At 46.6% G+C, this 24,159-nt stretch overlaps 4 protein-coding genes across 12 annotated transcripts; 2 read left to right on the top strand and 2 right to left on the bottom strand.

The window, feature by feature from the left end:
* Positions 1-2: 2 nt before the first annotated feature.
* LOC100840013 (peroxidase 39) lies at positions 3-4,320 on the top strand. The gene is made up of 4 exons (XM_003570918.4): positions 3-2,272; positions 2,374-2,571; positions 2,646-2,808; positions 3,769-4,320. Exons 1-4 carry the CDS (start codon positions 2,012-2,014, stop codon positions 4,194-4,196), a joined length of 1,050 nt encoding a protein of 349 aa, XP_003570966.1. The 5' UTR covers positions 3-2,011; the 3' UTR covers positions 4,197-4,320.
* Positions 2,315-7,773, bottom strand: LOC104583433 (leucine-rich repeat receptor-like protein kinase PEPR2). Of its 9 annotated transcripts, none has more exons than XR_002964937.1 (5): positions 7,461-7,773; positions 3,972-4,337; positions 3,202-3,881; positions 2,969-3,122; positions 2,315-2,812 (listed from the first exon to the last, which is right to left on the bottom strand). XR_002964937.1 is itself a non-coding variant. In XM_024461301.1 (5 exons), exon 1 carries the CDS (start codon positions 6,901-6,903, stop codon positions 4,669-4,671), a length of 2,235 nt encoding a protein of 744 aa, XP_024317069.1. In that variant the 5' UTR covers positions 6,904-7,454; the 3' UTR covers positions 2,315-2,812; positions 2,969-3,122; positions 3,202-3,582; positions 3,720-3,881; positions 3,972-4,668. The 9 variants fall into 9 exon arrangements, 7 of the variants coding, with proteins under 7 accessions (XP_024317069.1, XP_024317070.1, XP_024317066.1 ...); XM_024461301.1 differs by lacking the exon at positions 7,461-7,773 and having other exon boundaries at positions 3,202-3,582; positions 3,720-3,881; positions 3,972-7,454; XM_024461302.1 differs by lacking the exon at positions 7,461-7,773 and adding an exon at positions 5,503-5,674 and having other exon boundaries at positions 3,972-5,425.
* Positions 7,774-10,483: 2,710 nt separating this feature from the next.
* Positions 10,484-11,059, top strand: LOC100839406. The gene has a single exon (XM_024460713.1). It carries the CDS (start codon positions 10,484-10,486, stop codon positions 11,057-11,059), a length of 576 nt encoding a protein of 191 aa, XP_024316481.1.
* A 6,948-nt stretch (positions 11,060-18,007) lies between these two features.
* Positions 18,008-23,068, bottom strand: LOC100839099 (subtilisin-like protease SBT5.3). Its single transcript, XM_003570916.4, has 10 exons — positions 22,972-23,068; positions 22,823-22,887; positions 22,557-22,636; positions 22,278-22,439; positions 20,521-20,635; positions 19,856-20,417; positions 19,667-19,761; positions 19,203-19,560; positions 18,900-19,098; positions 18,008-18,789 (listed from the first exon to the last, which is right to left on the bottom strand). Exons 1-10 carry the CDS (start codon positions 23,059-23,061, stop codon positions 18,152-18,154), a joined length of 2,364 nt encoding a protein of 787 aa, XP_003570964.1. The 5' UTR covers positions 23,062-23,068; the 3' UTR covers positions 18,008-18,151.
* Between the last annotated feature and the right edge of the window lie 1,091 nt (positions 23,069-24,159).

The following is a 24,159-nucleotide window of genomic DNA, read 5'->3' as shown; positions in this document are numbered from 1 at the left end:
CTGTTTTGATTTTAGTTTATTTGCGGGCTTCCAAGTTCTGGGTGTCGCTTTTCCTGTTGTTAGTTTCTGATGTTTCAGTAGTTTTGCCATCAATTCTGTTATGTGGTGACAATTTGTAATGTTGTTCTCTGTATCTTCTTTAGGAAGAGATTGTTTCAAGGCATGTTCGTCCAGTTATGTTTGATGGAAAACTTTGTATGGCTGGTATTCATTGGTCCTGGTAATTTAGGAACAACTATTGTGTTTTCTCCCAGCTAAATTTTCTTTCTTGATCTGGCGTACGAGAAGAAATTCTGGAAGTGGGCTGCTTACTAAATGTTAAATGTTGTGCCTGTGCAACGATGGCAACTGACTGAAAAGCTGCCGCTAGAAATAGAGTGCACACAATGTCTTCTATGTTGGCTGAGCATCGGCCAATGAGTCCATGGCGTCCTTCGTTGTGCTTTCAGGTAGCGTATAGCAAATATTTTTCCTTTATCTGCTACATGTTCGTTTACAGGAGCTTGTTTCCCGCGCGCTTACTGTAAGCATTGGCTCATTGCACATATTGTGGTGAAAAAATACATGCTCTGTGGACAGTGGACAAGTAGCAACTATTGTTCATAGTACGGGCAAAATATACAGAAAAATTCTTCACTAATTTTTCCTCCCAGCAGGGCCCCGTTAATTTTCTTTGTGAAGAATTGAAACGAAACAGGCAAAAATGGAGGAACGTTTGGAGGAGCCCACTCTCCGTCTCCTTTACACATGAGTGAAGCTTGTTCGCCAAATCTAATTCCACATGCACGAGGAGCTGAAGCAATATTCTGATGCTTAACACCGTGTGGTGTCAAAACCCAAAAGATTAAAAAAGCTCAGTGGTCCGTCGGTGAAAACCGCGAAATGTGGCAAGAACCCACGAACCAGAGAATCTATCTACTACTGAAAGTTCCATGGAGGTTGTTTTCTCAAGAAAAGCATGCGGGAGGAACCGAGGAAGCTTCAGATAAAATAAGGTTGAGCTTTCAGGCAACGGCAGGAAAGTATCTATTCTTTTCTTGCTCTCCCGTCCATGCATCCATCCCTTCCCCCCCACGAACCTGTGCACCATGCATGATGCGTCAATCATCACCGCCGGGGAAAGATGCTGACGAAAAATAAAGGATTAAAGGGCATGGCCAAAAGGAAAGTAGAGTGGATGCATCCAAGATAGATAGTGTAGAAACTAAAAACTTCACGTCGTCGATTCATGGACATCATGTTCTTCTCCCCCCCTGTGTTCCTCGCGTGATTTGGCTAGGAAACGGGCCGGCGGCCTCTGGGAATCTCATGCTTACGTGACAGGCGCGTGCTTGAAGAAGTGGACGAGAAACCCAACCCGCACCGCACGCAGCAGGCTTTCAGTGTGCACCATTGTATGATATACTCATCTGTATCTTCAAAAACTGTGAATTTGTGTGTGTGTGTAACATTATTTTTTGGCGAGGATATAGGTCAGACATTTGAATCTATTATAAAAAACACCCAGCAATCCGCTATGAATCAGGCCCTAAGTTTGCTCATTGGGTCTGATCTCAGAGTTCGAGATCGACGTTCTCGCCACTGAGCATGGTATCATGACTTGGTCAATTTTCAACCTACCTTCGTGTGTGCATCCAGTTTCGAAAAACTGCAGCTTTTCTGGACATTGGCTCAAGTACGCTTCGCTGTACGTGTTGTGTATGTACAGTAACAGCACGCTTGGCCTCACGCCATTGGTGTCAGTCTCAAGTAAGCTCCATCGATCGGGACCTACACGACGGAACCCACCCACCAGACAGACACCAGTGTACGTACTGCCGCTACTGCCCCTGTACATATAACACACCCCGGCTCACAGTCCAGAGTCCAGAGAAATTGCCGATACTTGACTGACCTCGGTCGTATTGAGTATTGACAGTATTAATCGTACTCTGCTTACATCTCTTGCCTGTCGCACACCAGTAGCTCAAAGTTCAGACTCCAGAGTAGCTGCAGACGCAGGAGATCGATCATGGTGGCGCCCACCGTGCCATTGCCGGCGATGGTGGTGCTCCTCGTCGCGGTCTCGGCCATGGCGCTCGTCTCCGGTGCCAGCATGCGCGGCAGGCATGGGCAGGGACAGCAGCAGGGGCAGCTGAGGATGGGGTTCTACAGCTCGAGCTGCCCGGCAGCGGAGAAGATCATCGGCGACTACGTCCGGCTGCACGTCCGCCGCGCGCCCACCGTCGCCCCAGCTCTCCTCCGGCTTCACTACCACGACTGCTTCGTCAGCGTACATATAACTACACATTATTTTGACTCTACACCTCTGCCGTGTGAATTTGATCACTCAATATATGGCCATTGTTTGAGTGTCCTGTTGTGTTCGTGCAGGGCTGCGACGGGTCCATCCTGCTCAACTCCACCGGCACCGGCGGCCAGCAGGCGGAGAAGGACGCGGCGCCGAACCTGACGCTGCGCGGGTTCGACCTGATCGACCGCGTGAAGACGGCCGTGGAGGAGGCGTGCCCCGGCGTCGTCTCCTGCGCCGACGTGCTCGCGCTTGCCGCCCGGGACGCCGTCGCCGCCATCGTAAGCTTCCAGGCCGCCTCTGCCACGCTTAGTTCTGAAGCTTAGCATGCATTGACGTGCTTGCATATGCACAGGGCGGGCCGTCGTGGCGGGTGCCGACGGGGAGGAGGGACGGCACGGTGTCCAGCGTGCAGGACGCGCTCCGGGAGCTGCCCAACCCGGCCATGAGCTTCACGGAGCTCGCCGCGCTCTTCGCCGGCAAGGGCCTCGGCGTGCGCGACCTCGTCTGGCTCTCAGGTCCCTACACCATAAGCAACATACATATAATTATCTCTACAATTATATAAACTTCCAGATCAATCAATCACATTATTCAACATGCTAGTACTAAATATGTTTTAAACAAGGAATATATAATGACTCAAAAATTAATCTGTAAATATTGCTGGAGAGATACATGGTAGCCACCGACACGATGAAAGGCGGTCTCTTATCGCCCATTCTTTGTGTGTGGAGAGGGCATAGAGAAGGACCACGAACAATCGTTGCTTTCTCTGCCCATCTTAAACCAGATAGGCAGATTCCTTCAGGAAAACTGTAGCTTCTGGACACTGCGAATCGAATAAGACACTTTCCAGACTTCAGTAAAATGTTACGAATATGTAGATTAGGTATAGAAAGGCTGCTTACTTGCAATTGCATCATCTTTGGCCATAAAGTAGCTATTGCTATGCCTGTCTCGATTTTTCTTTTCACTTCATCTTATTTTGGGAGCCATTTCACAGTCCTTTTTGATACTTTCATGTCAGGTTCTGATAAACCTGATAACCTGAGTCGCTGTCTCACTGATGCATTCATTGCATATGAATAGGCATCCATTTGCAACGATGACAAGCTCACACTTGCATGTCTACTTCATTTCCATTGGCAGTCATGTCGAAACCGATAGCCTTTTGCTTTATATCCTGTCTCCTCATGTCCTCCATACACGTTAGCATTTGGGCATTTGGCGCCAACTTTCTAGACTAACAAACGCTATGTCTTTCAGTACATCTGCCTTGTGATTCCTAGCTGATAATCAATTATCACATCAACAACTTTACTCAACTAAATCACTGACTTGTTTTGTTTCAATTTGAGAATAACGTTACATTAGCCACAGAATTTCAACTCCGTGAGTATAATACTTGAGTGAGTTTACGGCAAACCTGACAAACAAAATTTGAAATGTGTTTCTGACTTGAGCCTGAGCTGCAGGTGCGCACACCATTGGCGTCGCCCACTGCTCGTCCTTCGCCGACCGCCTCTACGGCTACCCAGGTGCCGGCAATGGCACCGACCCGTCCCTCGACGCCACCTACGCCGCCAACCTGCGGCAGCACAAGTGCAGGACACCCATTAGCAACAGCTTGGTGGAGATGAACCCTGGCAGCTTCCTGACATTTGACCTCGGCTACTACCGGGCGGTGCTCAAGCACAGGGGCCTGCTGGGATCCGACGCCGCGCTGGTCACCGACGCGGCGGCGCGAGCTGACATCGCCAGCGTCGTGGCCAGTCCACCGGAGGTGTTCTTCCAGGTGTTTGGGCGGTCGATGGCGAAACTCGGGGCGGTGCAGGTCAAGACCGGCTCCCAGGGGGAGATTAGGAAGAGCTGTGCCGTTGTCAACAGCAGCTACCAGAACTGAGATGCACATCTGGGTTCTTTTCCCTGGAAGATGTCAGTGGATTCTGTGGTTTTGCTCTTATTCTTTGTGGATTTGTAGCCATTATACTTCTGATGAAATTTTTGATGCGCATGCTTGCGAACAACTTAGTCTGCATGTGAACTGTGAACAGAGAAGAGATGACACAAGTATCCAAGAATTGCATAAAAGATAAAATCGAGGCTGCATTCATGCTACAAGCTCAAAACACATATAAAAGACAACGGCCAAGCATACATAAATGTAACTCACAAAATTCAGAGAATAAGACTAACACAAGTTGCAGGAAACTGGTCTTAACAAAGACAAGAACTATACACCAATTCTGTCCATACAGGAACATATAGTTGCAGCTTATTGGTGAAAAACAAACAAACAGCAGCCTATTGTAAAGCAAACATGAGCAGACTTTGGAAAACACTGCATAGTGGGAAACAGAGCGCCCTGCTGTCAGTCAGGTGTGCTTCAACTGCTGCATAACTTTCTGCTGCATGGCGTCGATGCAACCGAAGAACGCAAGCCTCCAGATCTTCCAGAAAAACAACGATCCAAACCATAGCCAGAAACCAAAGACAGTTCCAGCAATCACTGAGTAGTACAGCCACAGGGTTTCAAGTTCATGGTGCTGTTCCTTTGCTCCATCCAGCGCTGTTGTAGAACTTGAGTCATTTTTACATGGAATGCTCAATGGAGGACCACATAGTCCCAGGTTATTGCTATAAATTGAGGGGTCGTTGAGTGTCTGGATCTGATTTCCTCTAGGTATCTCTCCAGATAGAAGATTGTTGGAGACATTCAGAGTGCTGAGGAACATCAAGTGTGATATGCTTGAAGGAATAGGACCCGAGAGTTTGTTCCAAGAGAGGTCAAGAGACTCCGCACTTTTCAAGTTACCAATGTTATTTGGGATACCACCAGATAAATTATTTCTTGACAAGTTAAGGAATTGGAGGCCTTGAATGTTTAGCAATTCTGCAGGGATGTCACCAGAAAAGGAGTTGCTTGATAGATCAAAGCCACACATAAGCATAATTGATGTACTGAAAGTGAAAGTATAATCTCGTCCCTTCCAGATTATATCCATCTGTTCAAGTCGCGAATAATCTGAACTATTGAACATGTCAATCCCATCCATGTGAACTCGGTGTCGACCATCAATAATGACCCACCAGCCATGTTTTCTTTTTGGGATTTTCTTTATGTAAGTAAAGCTGCCAAAACGTGGTAGGGGACCTGTGAGATTGTTTTCAGCTAGGTCAAGCAATTGGAGATAAGATAGTTGTGTTACCTCCCAGGGAATACTTCCATGAAACATATTCGATCGTAGTCGGAGAATGCTTAGCATGGGGAGGCTTCTCCCTATCCATGAAGGAATTTTGCCAGAAAACTTATTGTCCCCTAGATCCAAATACACTAAGCTCTTTAAGTTCTTTATAACAGGTGGAAAACATCCTGTGAACTTGTTTTTTGACAGATGCAGGGATACTAGTGGGATAGTAGTGTCCGTTGAGGTGGGGACTTCTCCAACAAAGGCATTGCTTGACAAATCCATGTACTCAAGAGAAAGCAAGTTCCATAAACAGCCAGGGAGCACTCCAGATAGGATATTATTTGAGAAGTGTAAGGCTTGAATATCTAGCTGACAAAAAGCCTTGTTGATGCTTCCAGTGAAGGTGTTATTCGCAATATTCAAAACCTGGACAAAGGTCCAGTTTGAGAACCATTCAAATGGGAGGTTGCCGCTGAGATGAAGATTGTTCCCAACATTAAATTTTTTTATCCGATGCATCGCCGAAAAGGACTGTGGCAAACCGCCAGATAGCATGTTCCACGACAAGTCCATGGTTTGGAGACTACCAAGCTTACCCAGCTCCATTGGGATTACTCCAGAAAACTGGTTCCATGACAGGTCCATGTACTTGAGATTAGTAAGGTTACCGAGTCCCTTTGGAATCGAACCTGAGAAGGCGTTATCTGACAGGACGAGAGCCGACAACATAACAAAGGTGTTGTTGAGGATGAATGATGGGAACGTACCATTGAGCTTGTTACCTCTTAGAATTAGACTTGAGAGGTGCATAATGGACATATGTGAACACTTGGTAGGGTCTGGGTTTGTCAACTGGTTATTACTCAAATCTAACCAATCAATTCTTGGGAGGCCATAGAGTTCGCAGGGGATTGCACCAACAAAGTTATTGTTGCTCAAGCACAGACTGGTGAGGCTGAGCAACAAAGATATGTTTGTTGGGATGGTGCCGAAGAGATTGTTTTCACTAAGGTCAAGCTCAGCAAGGTGCCAGAACGCTGTGGAGTAGAACGCATCGAGCGTGCCGTTGAGCCCGGAGTTCTGGAGGCTGAGGTGAGTGACATGGCCGGCAGCGTCACAGTCGACACCATCCCATTTGCAAGTTGATTTGGCCCGCGACCATGAGGACAGTGAGCTGGAGTTGAGCAAAGTGGACTTCCATCGAAGCAGTGCTTCTCCTTCTGGGCCGGCTGCACTGGCCATGCATAGGAGCACAGAAAGAGCCGAGAAGTACAAGAGATTGTATTGGGGTGTCATGGCTGTAGGGCGTTGGTGGATGAGTTGCATGTTTGTTTGCCCCAACAATCGAGTAGCGAGCATGAATATAGAGCGAAAGATTGCATTGTAGGCAGTCCCATTCGGCGTTGCTTCCACTACCATCAGCCCTCCACTTTATGAATGTGAGTGTACTGGGAAATGGGCACTATGCTGGTGAAGAAAAGGCAGCCATCAAGCCATGGCGCTAGTTAAATTAATGTGCACTTAGACGAGATAGTATCTCTCAGTGCCCACTAATTACTACACACCGTCTTTTTGACCCGTCATGCAGTGAAAAAAGTAGGCAGTGAGAAACGCATCCTAACGACGAACATGACTCTTCTCCATATTAACACCGAGACGACGCGCGTGCAGGGTGGGCACAAAGCTGAAATTTACGCCTTCTGCCCACATAAGCAGTGCGTGAAATGCTGAGATAAGCACACCACCACTTGAAGGAAACAAACAAATGAAGTCCCTCGTATACGTGGTGTGAAATGACTAGTAGAAGATCACATTTCCTAGCAATTCCCGTACCAACCAAATAAACAAGGCGGACATGAATTTATTTGTCTATTTCCTAAGACGACTATAAGTCCCAAATCAACATTCCATCCATAATGACAGATCCTGAAATCAAGCAGGTTGAATAGCCCAGCTGGAAGAAAAAAAATGCATACCTCCCCCGCGCAAGATTGCGGTTCACCAGGGAAATCGAAGGTTGAATAGATCATTCCTCCCCCGTGGCTGTCTGTTCCGTCCGAGCAAGCTCGCGGGGGTCGTGGAATGGCCAGGAGCGCGCGGGGTGTTAACCTGAGGGGGAGCGTGCGTCTCAAGCGGGCTTGCTCGAATGGCGCGCGGCGGCGGGACCGGAGAGAGGGACGAAAGGAGGGACGGCGAGGGCGGCGGTGCCGGCCGGCGAAAGAGGCGAGGTGCGCTGCAAATGCTAATGACAGACTAGAAGGAACGAAGAGGCCCGTTCTATTCTAGGCCCATGACCAGCACGGGAATGGCATTAAAAAGGGGGACTGACCGGAAACAATTTGACCTGAAAGACAAGAAAAAAGCCCAACAAGCATTAAAAAGTCAGAACAACCCTAAAAACACGAAAAAAGCCTGGACAGTATGGCGGGCTTTCGAGCCGTGGGCCAGGCACGAAACATGGTCGGGCCAGGTTTTCTTCAACAATAGGACCATGGGCTGGCTCAGCACGGCAGAAACTGTTTCGTGCTGACTTGGGCCCTGCCTGGCCCATTTCGCCACTGGTCGGCTTGATAGATTATTTTTAAACTTATAAAGATCTGAGTTGGTGGTCGCGAGTTCATTTCAACAAAACCATCTCTTAATGGCTACGGAATCATCTAATTGTCACTCATTCTATACGTATCATGATCTTTTGACTATGCTTGTTGATTGGTTTTCATGACTTTCAAGATAATTTTATTCTTCAAAAATAATATTTCAACATAATTCTTATTTATCAGAAATTTCAAAAAATATGAGCTGACACATATTTAAACAACTCATGCATAATAGAAAATCTTATTTTCGTAGCAGAGCACGTACATTTAGCTAGTAAAAAAAAGTCTGTATTTCTCTGAATAAGCTCCTGAGTTAGAAAACCGTTTAATTTTAACCATAAAATCCACAAAATCAAACAAATCACCCCATTAGCCGGTTTTCATTCTGATGTGGTCAATTTAGGATGGTTTTGTTGTTATTTAGGATTTTGACCTCTATTTTGATCTGCTGAAGTGGCATTTATAGATTTTGTTCTTCCTACATGTTCCTCCCTGTGTAGGTGCCTGTGCCCGAGGCCTCGAGCTCCTTCGTGGCCGAGCCGGCTGTCGCCCCTACCTGCCCGTAGCCTCGCTCGCCGCCGGCCACCGCTAGCCCCTGCACGCATTCTCTCTCCCTTCCGGCCAAACATGGCCGAGCGCTCAGCCCAAGCCCACGAGCGAAGCCCTTCGTCTTCCTCCCTCCCGTTCACATTCCAGAACACACACTATGAACAGAAAGCACCGCCGGTTGATTTCCCTTCAATCCTATCTATCTAGACTGTTCCCTTTGAACTAAAACCATCAAATTGATCCCCACTGATCCACGAACCGATTTTGACCAATCAACCGTTTCCCATCCTAATGTCCACCTGCAATTGACACAAGCCGAATGCGGCCGGTAGGCATTCATCTCTAGATCTCCCTCCTCGGCCTATATAAGCTTCTTCTGATCGCGTCACGTTGAGACTTTGCCTCTCCTACCTCGTCCCTGTATTGAAAGTTTTCTCTATAAACCTCTGTACATCCCGGTATATCGGCTTCTTCCTCCACCGGTCTTCGTCACCATCATCGAAGGTCAGCTCACTTCAAAGCTCTGTTCTTTAATTCCTTACACAGGGAGACTCCTCCCATACCTTTCTTCCTCTTTGACAAGGTTTTGAGAGCCATCCACACCGTTGGCCGCATTGCGCCTTAGAGATGCCAACGCCGCGCCCAGAGCTCCACTTGCCGCGTCCAGAAGCGTCTCCAACCAAAGCAACCGCGTCACAACGTTCTCCCCAACCACAGGAAGCGGAGGGCACCATCGGTTCGCGCCAACAAGTCTCATCACCATCGAACACCGTCGTCACTATTTCGGTCATCAGCCGCCGCCGTGAGGACTACCGAGGACGCCTCCCACTTCGTCTCGACTCCCTATCAAGGTCGGCATCTTTCCCAACCCCGTCGACCATCTCACGTCATTTCCGGCTAGCGGCGGGCGGCGTCCAACGGCGAGCGGGGCTACAGGCATGCAGCGGCGACCGCTGGCGTGGCCTGGGGTCGGGGCCACGAGGAAGCTCAGGCACATAATCGTGCACAGAGAGGAAGAAGAAAGAGAATATAGGACAACATCAATGGCACCAGGGGCGGAGGCAGGAAAAGAGAATAGGGAGGGCTAGAATAGAAGGGATGATTTATGGTGGAGCATAAAAAGTGAAGTTTATAGAATAAAATTGCAAAAGTTATGCAAGGATTTAAGCAAAAAATTCAAATCATAGGGGGGGGGAGGCCCTTGCTGGCCCGGGTCCTGCCTCCGCCACTGAATGGCACGTCAGCATGTTAAAATAGAGGTCAAAGATCTTAATCAGCAACAAAACCACCCTAAATTGGCCACATTAGCATGAAAACCGCCTCATGGGGTGATTTATCTGGTTTTGCGAATTTCACGGTTAAAATTAAATGGTTTTCGACTTCAGGGGGCTATTCGTCCCCAGAGATACATCTTTTTTTGAGAACACCCCAGAGATACATTTGAGGCTAAAATTAAATTGGCCACATCAGCATGAAAACCAGACATTCATGGGGTTTTCGACTTCAAGGGGTTATTCGTCCCCAGAGATACATTTGAGGTTGGCACCGTCCCCTCGTGGGCTTGGGTTTCTCAAATGCCAACCTCCAGGACTTCAACGTGATTTCCCTTCACTTCACAGTCCACAGCAGCTTGACCGAGCAGGGCGAGAGGAAGATGACCAGTGGTCCCTGCCTCTGCTTGCGGTCGTCGCTGGACGACGACCTGCCCTCCCAGATCTTCCTCCGCCTTCCCCCGCACGCCTCCCTCGTCTGCAACCGCTGACGCCGCCTCCTCTTCGACCCCGACTTCACCCGCCGCTTCCGCCTTCACCACCGTCACCGCCGCAACCCTCCCCTCCTCGGCCTATTCTATGATGTCTTTCACGACATCTGCTTCGCACACTCTGGACCCTCCAAACTGCGTTCCGCGTGACCGCTTCCGCATGCAATTCGACGAGGGAGACCACCGGTTTAGAATCCTCGGATGCCGCCATGGCCTCACGCTCATCTACCACGCGTCACGAGACCAGCTCCTGGTGTGGGACCCCGTTAATGGCGACCGACACAACGTCGATATTCCCCCAGGGTTCAACATGACGGAGACCCAGATCCATGGGGCAGTTCTTCAAGCTGCCGGAGACACCCGCCACTTTCAAGTGGTCTTGGTAGGCAACGATGAGAAACAGTATACACGAGCGCTCGCCTGCACTTACTCGTCGGAGAACGGAGCATGGGGTAATCTCATCTCAACACTGCTTCCACCCAAGCCCAAGGACTGCAGGAGCCGCCTTCCCACCACGATTTCTCTGTCCACTCCTAGTGTCCTGGTTGGTGATTCCCTTTACTGGTTTCTTGCTGAAAGTTCAGCTAGCATCCTTGAGTTTGATTTGGGTAGGCAGAGCCTAGCTGTGATACCATTGCAAGTGGATGTGTTTGCTAACGAGAATTGACACTTCACGGTTATGCGAGCCGAGGATGGTAGGCTTGGTTGCCTCTTCCTGTCAGGCTTCAACGCCCAATTCTAGAAAAGGATGACCGATTGTGGTGATGTTGCATCATCATGGGTGCTGTGACGAACTATTGAACTGGACAAGGTACTCCCCCATGAATTCAGAGCAAGAGAGAGGGCCCCTAATGATGCTAGGCTTTGCTGAGGACAATAATGTGGCTGTCATGTGGACAATTGTCGGTCTCTTCATGGTCCAAACTGAGTCATTGCAGTTCAAGAAGCTTTGCAAAGCCAACATCATTCAAAGCTATTATCCATTCGAAAGTGTCTATGCTGGACGTAACCATGCTTTTACACTAAGGATACAACAAAAAACCATGTTAGACACAGGAATTGTATAATGGTACTGTTAGCTCATAGCTGCAGTGTTGTTGTTTCTTAAGATGAGACACACAACAGTGGGAGTTGACTACATGAAAAACTAGCTCAGACAAACTAAAGCTAACTTTGAATTCGTTTTCTTTTCTTTGAGATATCGGGAAGGCTTGGATGAGTTGCCTAACTTTGCATTCTTTTTTCGATGAGGGGCTTTTTAGGCACAACTTTATTAAAAGCCATAACGAGGTTCTGTCGGGATTTCCAATGATACAAGCAAACATCAACCAAAGATCTAGCCAACAGAAAGTAGGAAATTCCGGTATTACAACCATCATCTAAAGCTTCCCTAAAGAAACATCATCTAAAGCTAACAGTTATAAAAAACTTTGCGTTATTTTATGAATTATATGCTCTGAAGGAATAAAATGTGTGGAACTACTCTGTCTGGTCGCCTACAATATTTTTCATCCCTGTTGAGTATAACGGTGTAAACTTATCACGCTGTCTTGTGGGACATGGCCTGCTCTCTTTACTTGTAATCATGCATGGTAATAAGTTCCCTCAAAAGAAAGGAAAAAGATGAATAATTTTATAATTAGACATAGATGGGTAAATCAAAGCCAAAGCAATATTGGCATATGGATTGCCTGTAAGTAATTGCCTTCGCTTTAACATTCGCAAAATTTTACATAAGTAGCGCGACAAAGAAAACACATTCACGATCGATGGTGGTACTAAAGATTATGAGTTGTCCTCTTCTCTAAGAGTTAATTTTAGCAATGCCTTCTTCTACGAGTAACACTTGATCCATTAAAATTCTGTTTATGACCTACAAAGCCGAAAGCGGATGAGCTTCTCGACACGGGAGCGTTCCACCCGTCGCATTCATGCCCGTGATAAAGTTTGCCCCACAGTTTCCACTCAAATTACGGCGCAAATGCCACCGCTAAATCTCCCAACCCATCGGAAACGCTCCCATAGACTTTTCCACACGCGTCATTCTCTCTTTTCTTCTCCTATAGACTTTCATTCCTCCTCTCCCTTCCCAATTGTTCTCTCTCTAGGGTTTGGCCGCCGCCACCGCCACCATCCTCAAACCCGGCTAGTCCTCAACACCCCTCCTCCCCCGCCGACGTCTCCCCTCCCTCGGTCCGAACCCTCAGAGAGGGTAGTACCCTCGTCGTGACCGTACCGACTACAACCGCGGCCGCAACATGTTCTTAAGCATCACCATCATCGCCACCGCCACCCTCGCCGCCGTTGTAACCGCGAGTAAGTGATCGTGTATGTCCACCTCCTCCGTTAATACCCTCACGAATTGCCGACTGTTTCCATCCTCTCTCCGTAGATCGAAAATTAGACCAACGAACTTGCTTCCATCGACGATTCTTAGATGAGTGCTTTTACCCACTAGTACCAATGAGAATTTAGACATTTTAAACCCATCACTTGAAGTAATTCGGTTCTAATCTAAAATATCGAGTAAAAATAGAAGTTTTTCTATTTCCGTCGCAGGTTTCCAAGGTGCTTCCACATCAGACTCGACTCCACCAGCTACTGCAGAGAGGACGAGCAGCCCTTGCTGCCGCCGCTCGCCAGCGGCGCTGGAGGGGCCGCTGGACAATGACGACTTGCTCAAGGAGATCCTCCTCCGCCTCCCCCTGCAGCCATCCTCCCTCCCGCGCGCCTCCCTCGTCTGCAAACACTGGCCATAACAAGCATGACAAGTATTAAAAATGAGACACACAACAGTGGGAGTTGACTACATGAAAAACTAGCTCGAACAAACTAAGTTTTCAAATAGGTAGCTCAACAATTACATTTGGAAGCCTAAGGCTTGGTATATTTTTTTCATTCGTTATTTTTACTTATCTCTGCTGATCTTGCTACTAATCTTACATCCATGAGAACCACTTGGCTTTGGAATTTATGGATAATTTTTTGTTTTGTCACCTGAAGGACTGTTCTTCTGCATTTGCAAGTTCATCTATACCTGGGAAATTAATTACTGGAGCTCATTTTTTTCCGGGCTAGATTGATCTAAAGATAGTCGGCATGGTCACTTGTGTTGTGTTGCTTGGATTTATTAGTGCACGTGTATTTTATTCTTTTTCCAATATGGCGTTGGTGAATCTTAAGAACTTAAGAGTAGTCCTAGATATCTTCTCTCTTCTGACCAGCTAACGGACGTATGAGTCAGTTATTCATTTTTATGGTATTTTGTGACTATATGCTTGTTGAGAATTTCGGCAAGTTCGATAGTAGGTGTTGTTTTGTTTATCTTGTACCAGTGTTATATCAAAACTGAGTTGCTTTTCTTCAACTACAGCGGCAAATTTATTTAAGTATATTTTCTATATATGCATCCTTTCTGTTTGGGTTTTCATTGGAATGTCACTGTATTTTTAATACTTGTCATGCTTGCAGAAACATCCATATGTGGTGGAAATGAAGACGCTGAACTTTTGCTCGGTGCATAAGATGACTGTCCGGTTAGAAATGCTATTTGATCTACTGGTTCAGCAGGTAAGCTTATCTTCTGCATGTAAGTTCAGGTATCTGAACTGCTCTTGCAATAATTTATTCCTTTCCTTTTGACCACCATTTCTCAAGCACCAAATTGTAACAGAGGACTATAATGAAATACTTTCCCATTTACTGTGCTTCATGGATGTATCTCTGTTTTACTTTTACTCCTTGCTACACTGCCTTTAATTCAGTATTCTGTGGTTATTGGTCTGTCAAGTCTTAGTACGATTTGTGTGGTGTCCCCTCTACTCGACAATTAACAATACCTAGCATTTGGTTTCAAATTTCCTTTATTTATACAGAACTATAGCTATATCATTTCACATTGCTTCTTATTTTGGATCATTATGGTATCTAGTGAACTAACGATTGTCACAATACTTCAGTATGCCTTCATTAGATCTTATGCTACTATTTATCGTTTTGCTTGCAGTTATTATAGTTTTATGGATGGTTATTCTAGTGTTAAGCAGTTTTCTTAAACATGTTCTCGGCGGTTACTCATTGTCAACCTAACTTGCATATACAGTTAATTGGCCATTAGCCGCTAATATAGTTTTTCTGGTACGAACTATATGTAGCTATGCTTTGTGCAGTCTAATTTCTTGAGTAAATTTCACAGAACCACACTTTTTGTGACAGTTGTCTCACAAAACCACAATTGTTAATAGTCTCACAGAACCACAAATTTTGGGATAGCTGGTCTCAGAAAACCCTAATTTCAAAAATTAAGTTGGTTGATGGTGTTTCCGACAACTTGGTGCCACCAGTCAGATGCACGTCATCTTTCCCGACCCATTTTTTACGCTGGTCTTAGAATGAACGTATGGTTCGAATGATATTATTTTGCCTGGAATGAATGTATGACTGGAATGGTATTATTTTGTTGCGAACTTGTGATAAAAAAACGGGTCGGGAAAGATGACGTGGCACCTAACTGGTGGCTCCAAGTTGTCGGAAACATCATCAACCAGCATAATTTTAGAGATTAGGGTTTTCTGAGACTAACAACCCCGAAAGTAGTGGTTCTATGAGACTATTACCAACAACCGTGGTTTTGTGAGACAACTGTCCTAAAAAGTGCGGTTTTGTGAAATTTACTCTAATTTCTTCAATTTTGGCCACCATAGATGTTTAATACTCCCTCCGTTCCTAAATGTAAGAAATCAGTTTTGTCCCAAGTCAAAACTAAATTATTTTATTAAACCCATCATGATATATATTTTCATACTAATTTGTTATTCTAGACGATGATACATTTTTCTATAAACTCGGTCAAACTTTAAGAAGTTTGATTTAGAACAAAGCTAGTACTTGTTACATTTAGGAACGGAGGTGGAAGTACTGCCTTTGATGCTGAGATTCATCATAAAAACTGCTTTTGTTACCATTAAAAGTAGTGGTGGGAATACTTCTTTTGATGCTGTGCAGACTAAAAAATGTCATCCACTTTGGGCCAAAGGAATGTATCAGTTAATAAGATGGCGCACGATCCTTTGCTTGAGGTTTCTATTGCATGGATGTGAAGAAATTAGATTCGTCAGTGACTTGACAGCTCGTACATTTCTAAAAAGTATGCCTATATATGAGCTAGAACCCGGATGTTTCTGCTTTTGTACTCCATGAGCCCCTTTCTTATGCCCACTGATCTTGGTATCCTGTGCTAAGACCAAATGTAGCCTAAAACTGGCAATAACAGACGTTAAAGATGTGCCACTACTTCCCCGCAAAAAGAAAGATGTGCCTCTACACTACAGATTATTCATTGGTGTCGTTATCTGTTTCTAATGTTTGGTTTTGTGTGAAAAATGCTGAGACGATCAAGAGTTTTAGCACAATTTCCAGAATGGTGCTGCTAATATGTACTGTTTGAGTCAAATACAAAAAATATTATGCGCAGTGCAATTTTGTTTGACTGATGGCATTGCTTACCCTGCAGGTGTCTAGAACTTATAGGGTTACATTACAGTGGCTGAGGTGCAGAACTCATGGCCTGTTGGGTACTGTAGGTTCTTCCATTTCGTGTGTTTGATGCATGAGATTGACCCGTTATTTAGCATGCACCGGTTTGGTGTGAAGTGGACATGTATGAATTGATCAATCGCTTAGTTTGCTAACTCCGGTCTATTATCTAAATCTTCTATTACATGGATGTCAATTGGCTTCGAGGCACATTGACTTGTTTCGATTTATTTTGAACTCTTGGTTTCATTTAAAGCCTATCCCTTGCCTGGTCCTAAAATAACAGTTTGTTTTACGGTTTTGGCTGAGAAAAACGGCCTGAATGGATCCCTGATATTTGTGAAAACAATGAAAAATTTAAGGCTTCCTAAGAAAAAACCTTCCACCGCGGTATGTCTCTAGTCTCTGCGTGGGATTTATTGGTACCCCTTAATTGCTCGGACATTGTTTGCGCTGAAATTTCAACCTGCACGTTTCTGCCCACCGCCGCTACTTCCCACCGTCGATTTTGGCTGCCGTCTTTGCTTCCGCACCGTTGAAAAGGTCTTCCGCCGTTCGCCACGCCCATACCGCACCCTTCGGAGCTCGTCGGGTCCCTTCCGCATGGAGTTCACCCAAGCTCGTGGCCGCCATGGATCCGGTGCGCAGCTCCATGGGCTGCCCGATTTGGCCACGTCGTCAGAGCAGCAGACGACGCCCCGCTGATCTATTGGACCCTGCGTGTCAGGCCCGATTTCCCACAAAGCTCGCTCCGGGGCGTCTGTTCCCTTGCATCCCGTAGGTATATTTAAAATGCTTTGTTCATGTTTAAGTTTAGGAGTCTTGTGCATATTGAGTTTAACAGGAACCTCGCGCATATCGTAGATGAATTTGATCTTGAGTCCCTCCGCAACCTAACCTCCAATTCCTTCATATGAAACGGTCAATTTTTTTAGAAGTTTATCAAGGTTTGAGTCTCGGGCATCTTCGAGGGTGAGCCACAATTTGTCCTTTTCATTTGTCCATTTTGTTTGGTCAAAAAAGATGGACAAAATGCCCTTGTGTTCAATGGGAGCTTCCATTTGTCCTTCCTATGGGTCTTTGACGTGCAGGCCAGGCAGACAAGAGGACGCTTCCTATTGGATATGGATATTGATGACGTGGCTAGTGGGGTCCAAGGTTTTTTTTGATGTGCCACCTCCGCGAGGCTCTGAGGGGGCAAGTTGGCGGTTAGTTGGACAGTGTCTCTCGCTACATGGGTGGTATATCCATGGTTGCGGCCTCCTCACTGTGGTTGTGGATGGGCTCCTATATATCGTGGGTGGAGCTGATGTGCCGAGGTCAACGTCGTCGCGAGCAGCAACTTCGGGTTTGTTTGGTTCCAGAGCAAAATCCGTTATAGCTGTTGTTTGGTACTCCTATCTAAAATAATTTCTAACTTCCGGCGGGTGCCACTGCCATCAGCATCGGGCGCATGTCGCGATCTTACTGTTCGTGATGAGAGGATAATCGAGTCTGAGGAAGCCATGTACGAGTACAGGTGCAGGTACCATGGCGTATTCGCGACCCTGCCTAGATTGGCGGATCCAGCACATACATGGTGGGGGCCAATGACCCCACTCAATTTTGATATACCAATACAAATTATAAATTTTCACCATATGTCCCCTCTAATTTAAGTTATAATCTCCTAAGAATATTTAATTGTCTGCTCTCAACTATTCTCCTGACTCCGCCCCTGAAAGGTAGAAACGCCGCCGGTTCCATGTATATGTATTCAAGAGCAATGCAGTTTTTGTGCACCGAGCCAACAAACAGAGGCCGACTGAACACGACGACGGATAAGATGGGATCGTCTAGGCGGCCGGTGATGTTGAAATATGCTTTCTGATGTTGCTATGGACTAAATATATACTACTACGTCTACGTATATTCAAAGAAATATTGTACTATCATCTTATCTTAAATCATATAATTCATATTTGTTCTCAATTGTTTGTGTCAAATCAACAAGTGGTGCAACATGAACAGTGACTGACCAACTCCACCAATTGAGTTTTGACAAGAGTAAAGATTGTATACCCTGTTTGACCCATGCATCGATCATCTGATATCAATAAAGGCTCCAAAGAAAAGAATAAGTTTACAATATCTGCCCAGCTTTATTCCTCGCGCGCACCCTTACTAAGTGCACAACCCTTATAATTAGCATGATAACATTTGTTATCGCTGATTCAAACTCGAATTAGGCGCACTTGGTCGTGGCTGCAACGGGGCTCCGCACACGATGCTTCCCGTCCGAGTCCGACCACTCAATGCTTCCGAACACATAGTCAGCGGCCAAGGCGGCGTCATAGACCTCCATCTTCACACTGAACACCTTCTCCTCGTACATTTCACCAAAGCTCAAGGTGCCAGGCTCCACCGTGACCTTGATCCCAGCCGGCGGCACGACGGCGACGGCGTACAATCTCGGCGTGGTGGTCGTCGCATCCAGCACGTTCTTCACCCGGCGCTTCACCGTGACCGGGGTGCCAGGCGAGAGGCAAACGGCGGCGATGGACGGGTAATTGAGGTCCTCAGGGCGGAAGCTGCTGCTGCATTGGAAGGGGCTGATGTCCAGGAGCAGGGAGAGCAGGCGCGAGAACAGCGGGAACGGAAGCCGGAGCAGCCCACCGGCGGCCAGGCCCAGGATGCCGGTGAGGGTCTGGGCCTGGCTGGGCTTGGTGCTGGTGGCGCAGAGGAAGCTGGCGTACTCGCCCAGAGTGGTGTCGTATACCAGGCCCGGGTCCAGGGCCTTGAGCGGGTTGACGTGGCCCGCGCCGAAGCCCAACGGCGTGGCGGCCGCGCCCGTCTCTTCCTGGATTTGGCTGTAGTTGTCGGCTGCAGCCAGCGCGCACAAACATGACACGACAAAATAATTAAGCAAATTATACTCCAGTTTATGTAAATGTAAAACGATGTAGAGTGATAGGAGTATATATAAGTCTCACCGGTGGTCATGATGGCGGACTTGATCATGGCGGGGCTCCATTCCGGGTACTTGGTCTTGAGCAGGCCGGCGATGCCCGCCACGTGGGGGCACGCCATGGAGGTGCCGGACAGTATGTTGTAGGAAGGCAGGTCAGTCGCCGTCGCCTCCAGCTCGCCGTACGCGGCGATCACGCCCACGCCCGGCGCCGTGATGTCAGGCTGCACGCATATGCCAAAACCGATCGGTCGAGCAAGTCAAATTCACCAGTTATAACAGTACTAGTAACTCAGAGATCATTGGAGAGTGACAACCATCAGTTAACCTTGAGGATCTGAGGAGTGATGGTGTTGGGCCCGCGGGACGAGAAGGCCGCCATCACCGGCGCCGGCTTCACACCGAGCTCTGCATCCATTGCTGTGATGTCACCGACCGGCGATTCTGACTGTAGGTAGGTGAGGAGATCCTTGCACTGGGAGAAGGAGCAGTGCGCCGCCGGGATGACATGCGGGTCCGCGTCGGTGCTGTCCCCGGAGCTCTCGTCGTTGCAGAGGACCATGCCGATGCCGCCGGCCTCCTTCACCACCTGCCCCTTCTGCATCCTGCCGTTCACGCCCCGGGTGCACACCACGATCTTCCCCTTCACCTTTGCCTGGTCCAGTGAGCCGGGCAAGCACAGGGTCCTGCAGGCGGAAAGCCACGAGAGATGATTATATATTACTCCCTCCGTTTCCTAATACCTGTCGTGTTTACGTGTATCTGGACATATACGATCCCATTGATTCTTACGAGTTTTTAGTGGATTCCGTGGCACTGGCCTTCTCCCCGCTGATCATCGGATGTTCCTGGCCGGCAGGCACAGTGCTGTCTGACAGACTTCGTCCCTGCATTCAAAATGAATTTCGTCCACAGCGCACTGCATCAACATATCATGCGCACCGAATTAAGCTGGCACATATTGTGTAATCGCTAATTAACCTTGATGGTTTTGGTGGTGTTGGTGGTGGTGACACGGAAGGTGACTAGAGCCGGGAAGTCTCTGTCCATGGTGCTCGCGCCGACGGTGAACATCCAGGGAGCCACATTGGTGACGGAGCCGGGCTCCGGGCCGTCGTTCCCGGCGGCGGCGACGACGACGACTCCCTTCCGGACCGCGTACAGCGCTCCCAGCTCCATGAGCCCCGTGATGTAGTGCGCGGGCGGCTCGCCGAGGGAGAGCGAGAGCACGTCCACGCCGTCGTCGACAGCCGTGACGACGGCCTTCAGGATGTCGATGCCGGAGCAGGCGTTGGGCAGGAAGCACGCCTTGTAGGACGCCACGCGCGCCCGCGGCGAGCCGCCTTTCGCCGTGCCGGCCCCGTGGCCGAAGGCGCCGGCGCCGTCGACGAAGCCGCCGCCGGCGGTCGACAGCGTGTGGGTGCCGTGCCCGTCGTGGTCCCGCGGCGAGTTGAGGTCCGTGCGGTTCAGCCGGCTGGAGTTGCCGTGGTGCAAGCTCTCCACCTGGACGGCCTTGCTGAAGAACCTCGCGCCGATCAACTTGCTGCATATAGATCGATGCAAACGTGTCAATGAAAATTACATCCATGTGAAATTTGATCCAATTAAAGGTGTCCGGATCAACTGTGGATTTTTGCTCGGGTTACTTGTTGCATTGAAAGGTGGGGTCGTTGCCAGCGTCGCACGTGTCGCGATGGCGCCACTTGGACGGGTCAACCATCAAGCCGTCATTTCGAAAGCTCGCAGATGTTGGCGATACACCTTCATATGTGCAAAAAGAAAGCGTCATTTCGAGGGACGAAAACGGTATGATACTGATAATTGGGAGGCTAAGTTTTCTTGGTTTTAGAGTTTGGGAAAAACTAGACTTTCATGACCACTGAGGGGCAAAATTAATGTACCTTTTTCTAATGAATTGACAATTCTTTGAAGAGAAAAGTATATTTTGTTTCGTCCATCAGCTGTCTCGAAAGTTTAGTTTTGGCCGCTCGACTCTAAAACTAGGGAAACTTAGTTTCTCAACTCTTGACATATAGTTTTCGTCCATCCTTAAACCCGAGCGGGTCCGCGGGTTGAATTGAAAACTTGCCACCGTGCAAATAAATTGATTGCTGACCATTGCCTCGTCATCTACCTAGTAGCCAAATACTTCTATCTCTCCCACTCGCTTGCTCATGCACGGTGATGATCAATTTATATCGTAATGAACAAAAGCTTCTTTACTGCATATATTTCCCATTTTAAGTGGCATTTTTTAGTCTCAAGCTGACTGGGCAGATGACTCGTCGTTACTCATCGGTCAACATTTTGCCAGTGGCAAGTTAACTGTCGAAATATGCCATGTTAGCTACGAAAACCGCTTAAATTTAGACGAGGAACAGAAACTAGACGGTATTTGTGATTGGTGAACAAAGTTTTTTTTTTGCTTTTACAGTTGGGGAAAAACTAGAATTTCTAGACGTTTGAAGGATGAAAATATACTTCTCTTCTTTCAGGGCTCCAAAGGAATTTTTTCTAGGATCGGATAAGAATCCTTTGGAATTATTTCTATTGGGCTTCTTTGATTTGTACAAATATATTCTATAGCAATTTTTTGTACAGATCACTTCACACTCAATTTCAAAAGGAATTTTTTTATTTAGTCTAACCTCTTGAAAAAAAAAATCTTTGGTTCTATGCTGACTATTATGTGCATATTATATTTATGAAAACTCTTGTGTTTTTTATACGTTACAATCAACAATTAATTTGTCTTTTTTATGTTTATGTTTTCCATATTAATTCAACTTGTTATAACATTTTAATCGTGCGCTTTTCAAGTTTTCATATTCGTATGTCTTAAAAATACTGAGAATCAACGAAGGTGAGAAATAGCACGCCACATAAGCCAGTGATAGTGGCATAAAATCTAGACCCCTGACATTATCAATTACCAGGTTCAGTTTTTTTAATCAATATATGTCAGGTTTGAGTTGACTCTATATTCCTGGCATGTTACGGAGATTTGCTTTCTGTTTAGTTCAGGATGGGAATATATCATGGCGAGAACTAATTGATTGTTTCTTATGCATCGATCTCAAGGCCCAATCAAGCATGTAGGTGGGGATTTAATAGGATTCAAGTCAACTCCAAGTCTCCAACATTGTTTTATCTCTCTGAGGGTAGTGCACTGTATTTTAATGACGCTAGCTGAGGTGGAGAGATTTGCCAGCAACTCGCAAGGTGTATATAGGGATGCAAAGAGATCCCGCGATCCACTTTTAATTTAATTTTTTAATCTCCTATACTTAAATTGGAGCAAAAATCAAAATATGCATTTAAGGATTGAATTAGAGTGGGTTTTTCGGGAGATCCCGTTTCTCTGATGAAAGATGTCAGAGTATAATGGCTAGAGCTGTTATACCAGTGTCGACGTTTGCGATGATGACTCCCTGACCATACTTGGTAGCTTGCTCCCACTCAGGGTTTCGTTTGCCACCTGACTCGAGCCCGAGGAACTCCCACGAATGCGTCGTCTGGGGCTTGTAGAGCTTGTCAGGGATCACGGCCACCACCCGATCGAGCTCTGATGAACAATTGATCAACGTTCATGTGAAGTAAAGCACTCAAGCAGCACTTAAACCGAAATGCAAAAAATCCATATATATCTACCTATCACGTCCGTATATATATGATGACTTACTTAGGAGGTCTGGCACCAAAGTTTCTTCGATCAGCAACCCGATGGCGCTGATGGCATCCAAGCGATACAATACGCTGTACCTGCAAAAATTTGTAACAAAGTGGTAAGCACCTACTATCTCTGATGCTAAATTCTTGACTTAAATTTGTCCAAATATGGATGTACCTATTCTTAAAAAACTTCTAGATACATGTAAGATTTTGACAAGAATTATGAAACGGAAGGAGTAGGTAGGTGCCATTTGTAACTTGGTGACTGTTACGTACACTTGAGTGAGTCCATTTAGCAGAGAGGACGAAGATGCCAGGTCATCGAAGAAGACGCAATAGCCCTGCATGCAATGCACTGCATATAGATTAGTTGGAGATCAAGAGAATAATAAGTGACACAAGATGATGAGAGTGAGTAAGTTTGCCTTTGGGACAGCGGACGCCGGGGTGATCTGCAGCGTGAGGAAGAGAGCCAATGCCAGCAGCAGCAAAACACGGCCTGATCCCCTCCCCATTTCACCCGCTGGATACCGATCGAACGCGCGCCGTGTTGAATTTATAGACTCCAAGGTCAAACTGCTCGAAATTATTTATCTTCTCCGCGAGGAACACAACCACGGCACCACCTGACTTAAGATAACCTGGCGGGCATGCATGCACGCCTGCGTAGGGAACTAAAAGAGCTCCACATGCGGGCAACGTGCAAGAAAGGGGCGCGCCCAGGATCCAAGTTCAAAATCGGCCAATTTATATATGACATGGACAAGCATATATGAATCATGTGCACCGGCTTGTGAAGGATGAATTCTACGTACGGAGTACTTGCTTCGTCCCATATTAAATAACTTTCTATTACATGTATAAACGTCTTTGCGCGTGGCTGATCAAATGGACGTGCCCAAGTGTGCTACTCTAAACTAAAGAAAATATACTGTGCGCGAGTGGTGATCGAGCATCTTTTGTTCAACGGAATTGAGTCGAACCTACTTAAATCAACAGACAGGCTGTTATAACAATGCTCACCTGATCCAAGTGATCAATACAATTAAGAGTTGAATTCCATTTTCCCCCTTGCTTGGCCATTAATTTGTGACAGTGCTTACCCTATATTTTAAAATATCTGCCATGTCGCGCCCATTATTTGGAGTGACCTGACAAGTTCAAGTTAGACGCGTATTTCAAGTTTGGCTCACCAGATGTTCAATGTTCAATGTGTCTATCTTGTGAATTTTGGATTTGTGGATTTGATGAGTTTTTGTTAGTGTGTCATGGTGTTGGTATAATCTTGTGGCTATAGAGTCATTATCTGACGTTCTGCCGAAAATCATATGGTTCGACAATCTGCATGTTTAAGGGATCATCTCTAGCTTAACTACGTTCAACCTTCATGGCTTCCCATCTTTTTAGAGCGACTCAAGGGGCTTTTTAAAACTTTTGAAGATAGTCAAAGTTCATGTAGAGATGCGAGTAGCAATGTCGCCTCTATAGTCTAATTGCAGTTCTTCGGCTAAACCGTGGACAGTTTTTCGTGTTGCAAAAGTTGATTTGATGAAGAATATGTTTTCAAGACATTTTATTATAATTCTTAGTCATAGACGGTACTTTATAATTTC

Source organism: Brachypodium distachyon, chromosome 3 (genome assembly GCF_000005505.3).
Source record: "Brachypodium distachyon strain Bd21 chromosome 3, Brachypodium_distachyon_v3.0, whole genome shotgun sequence".
Lineage (NCBI taxonomy): Eukaryota > Viridiplantae > Streptophyta > Magnoliopsida > Poales > Poaceae > Brachypodium > Brachypodium distachyon.
Note: the sequence above shows the minus strand (reverse complement) of the source record. Positions and strands in the feature narration are given on the sequence as shown.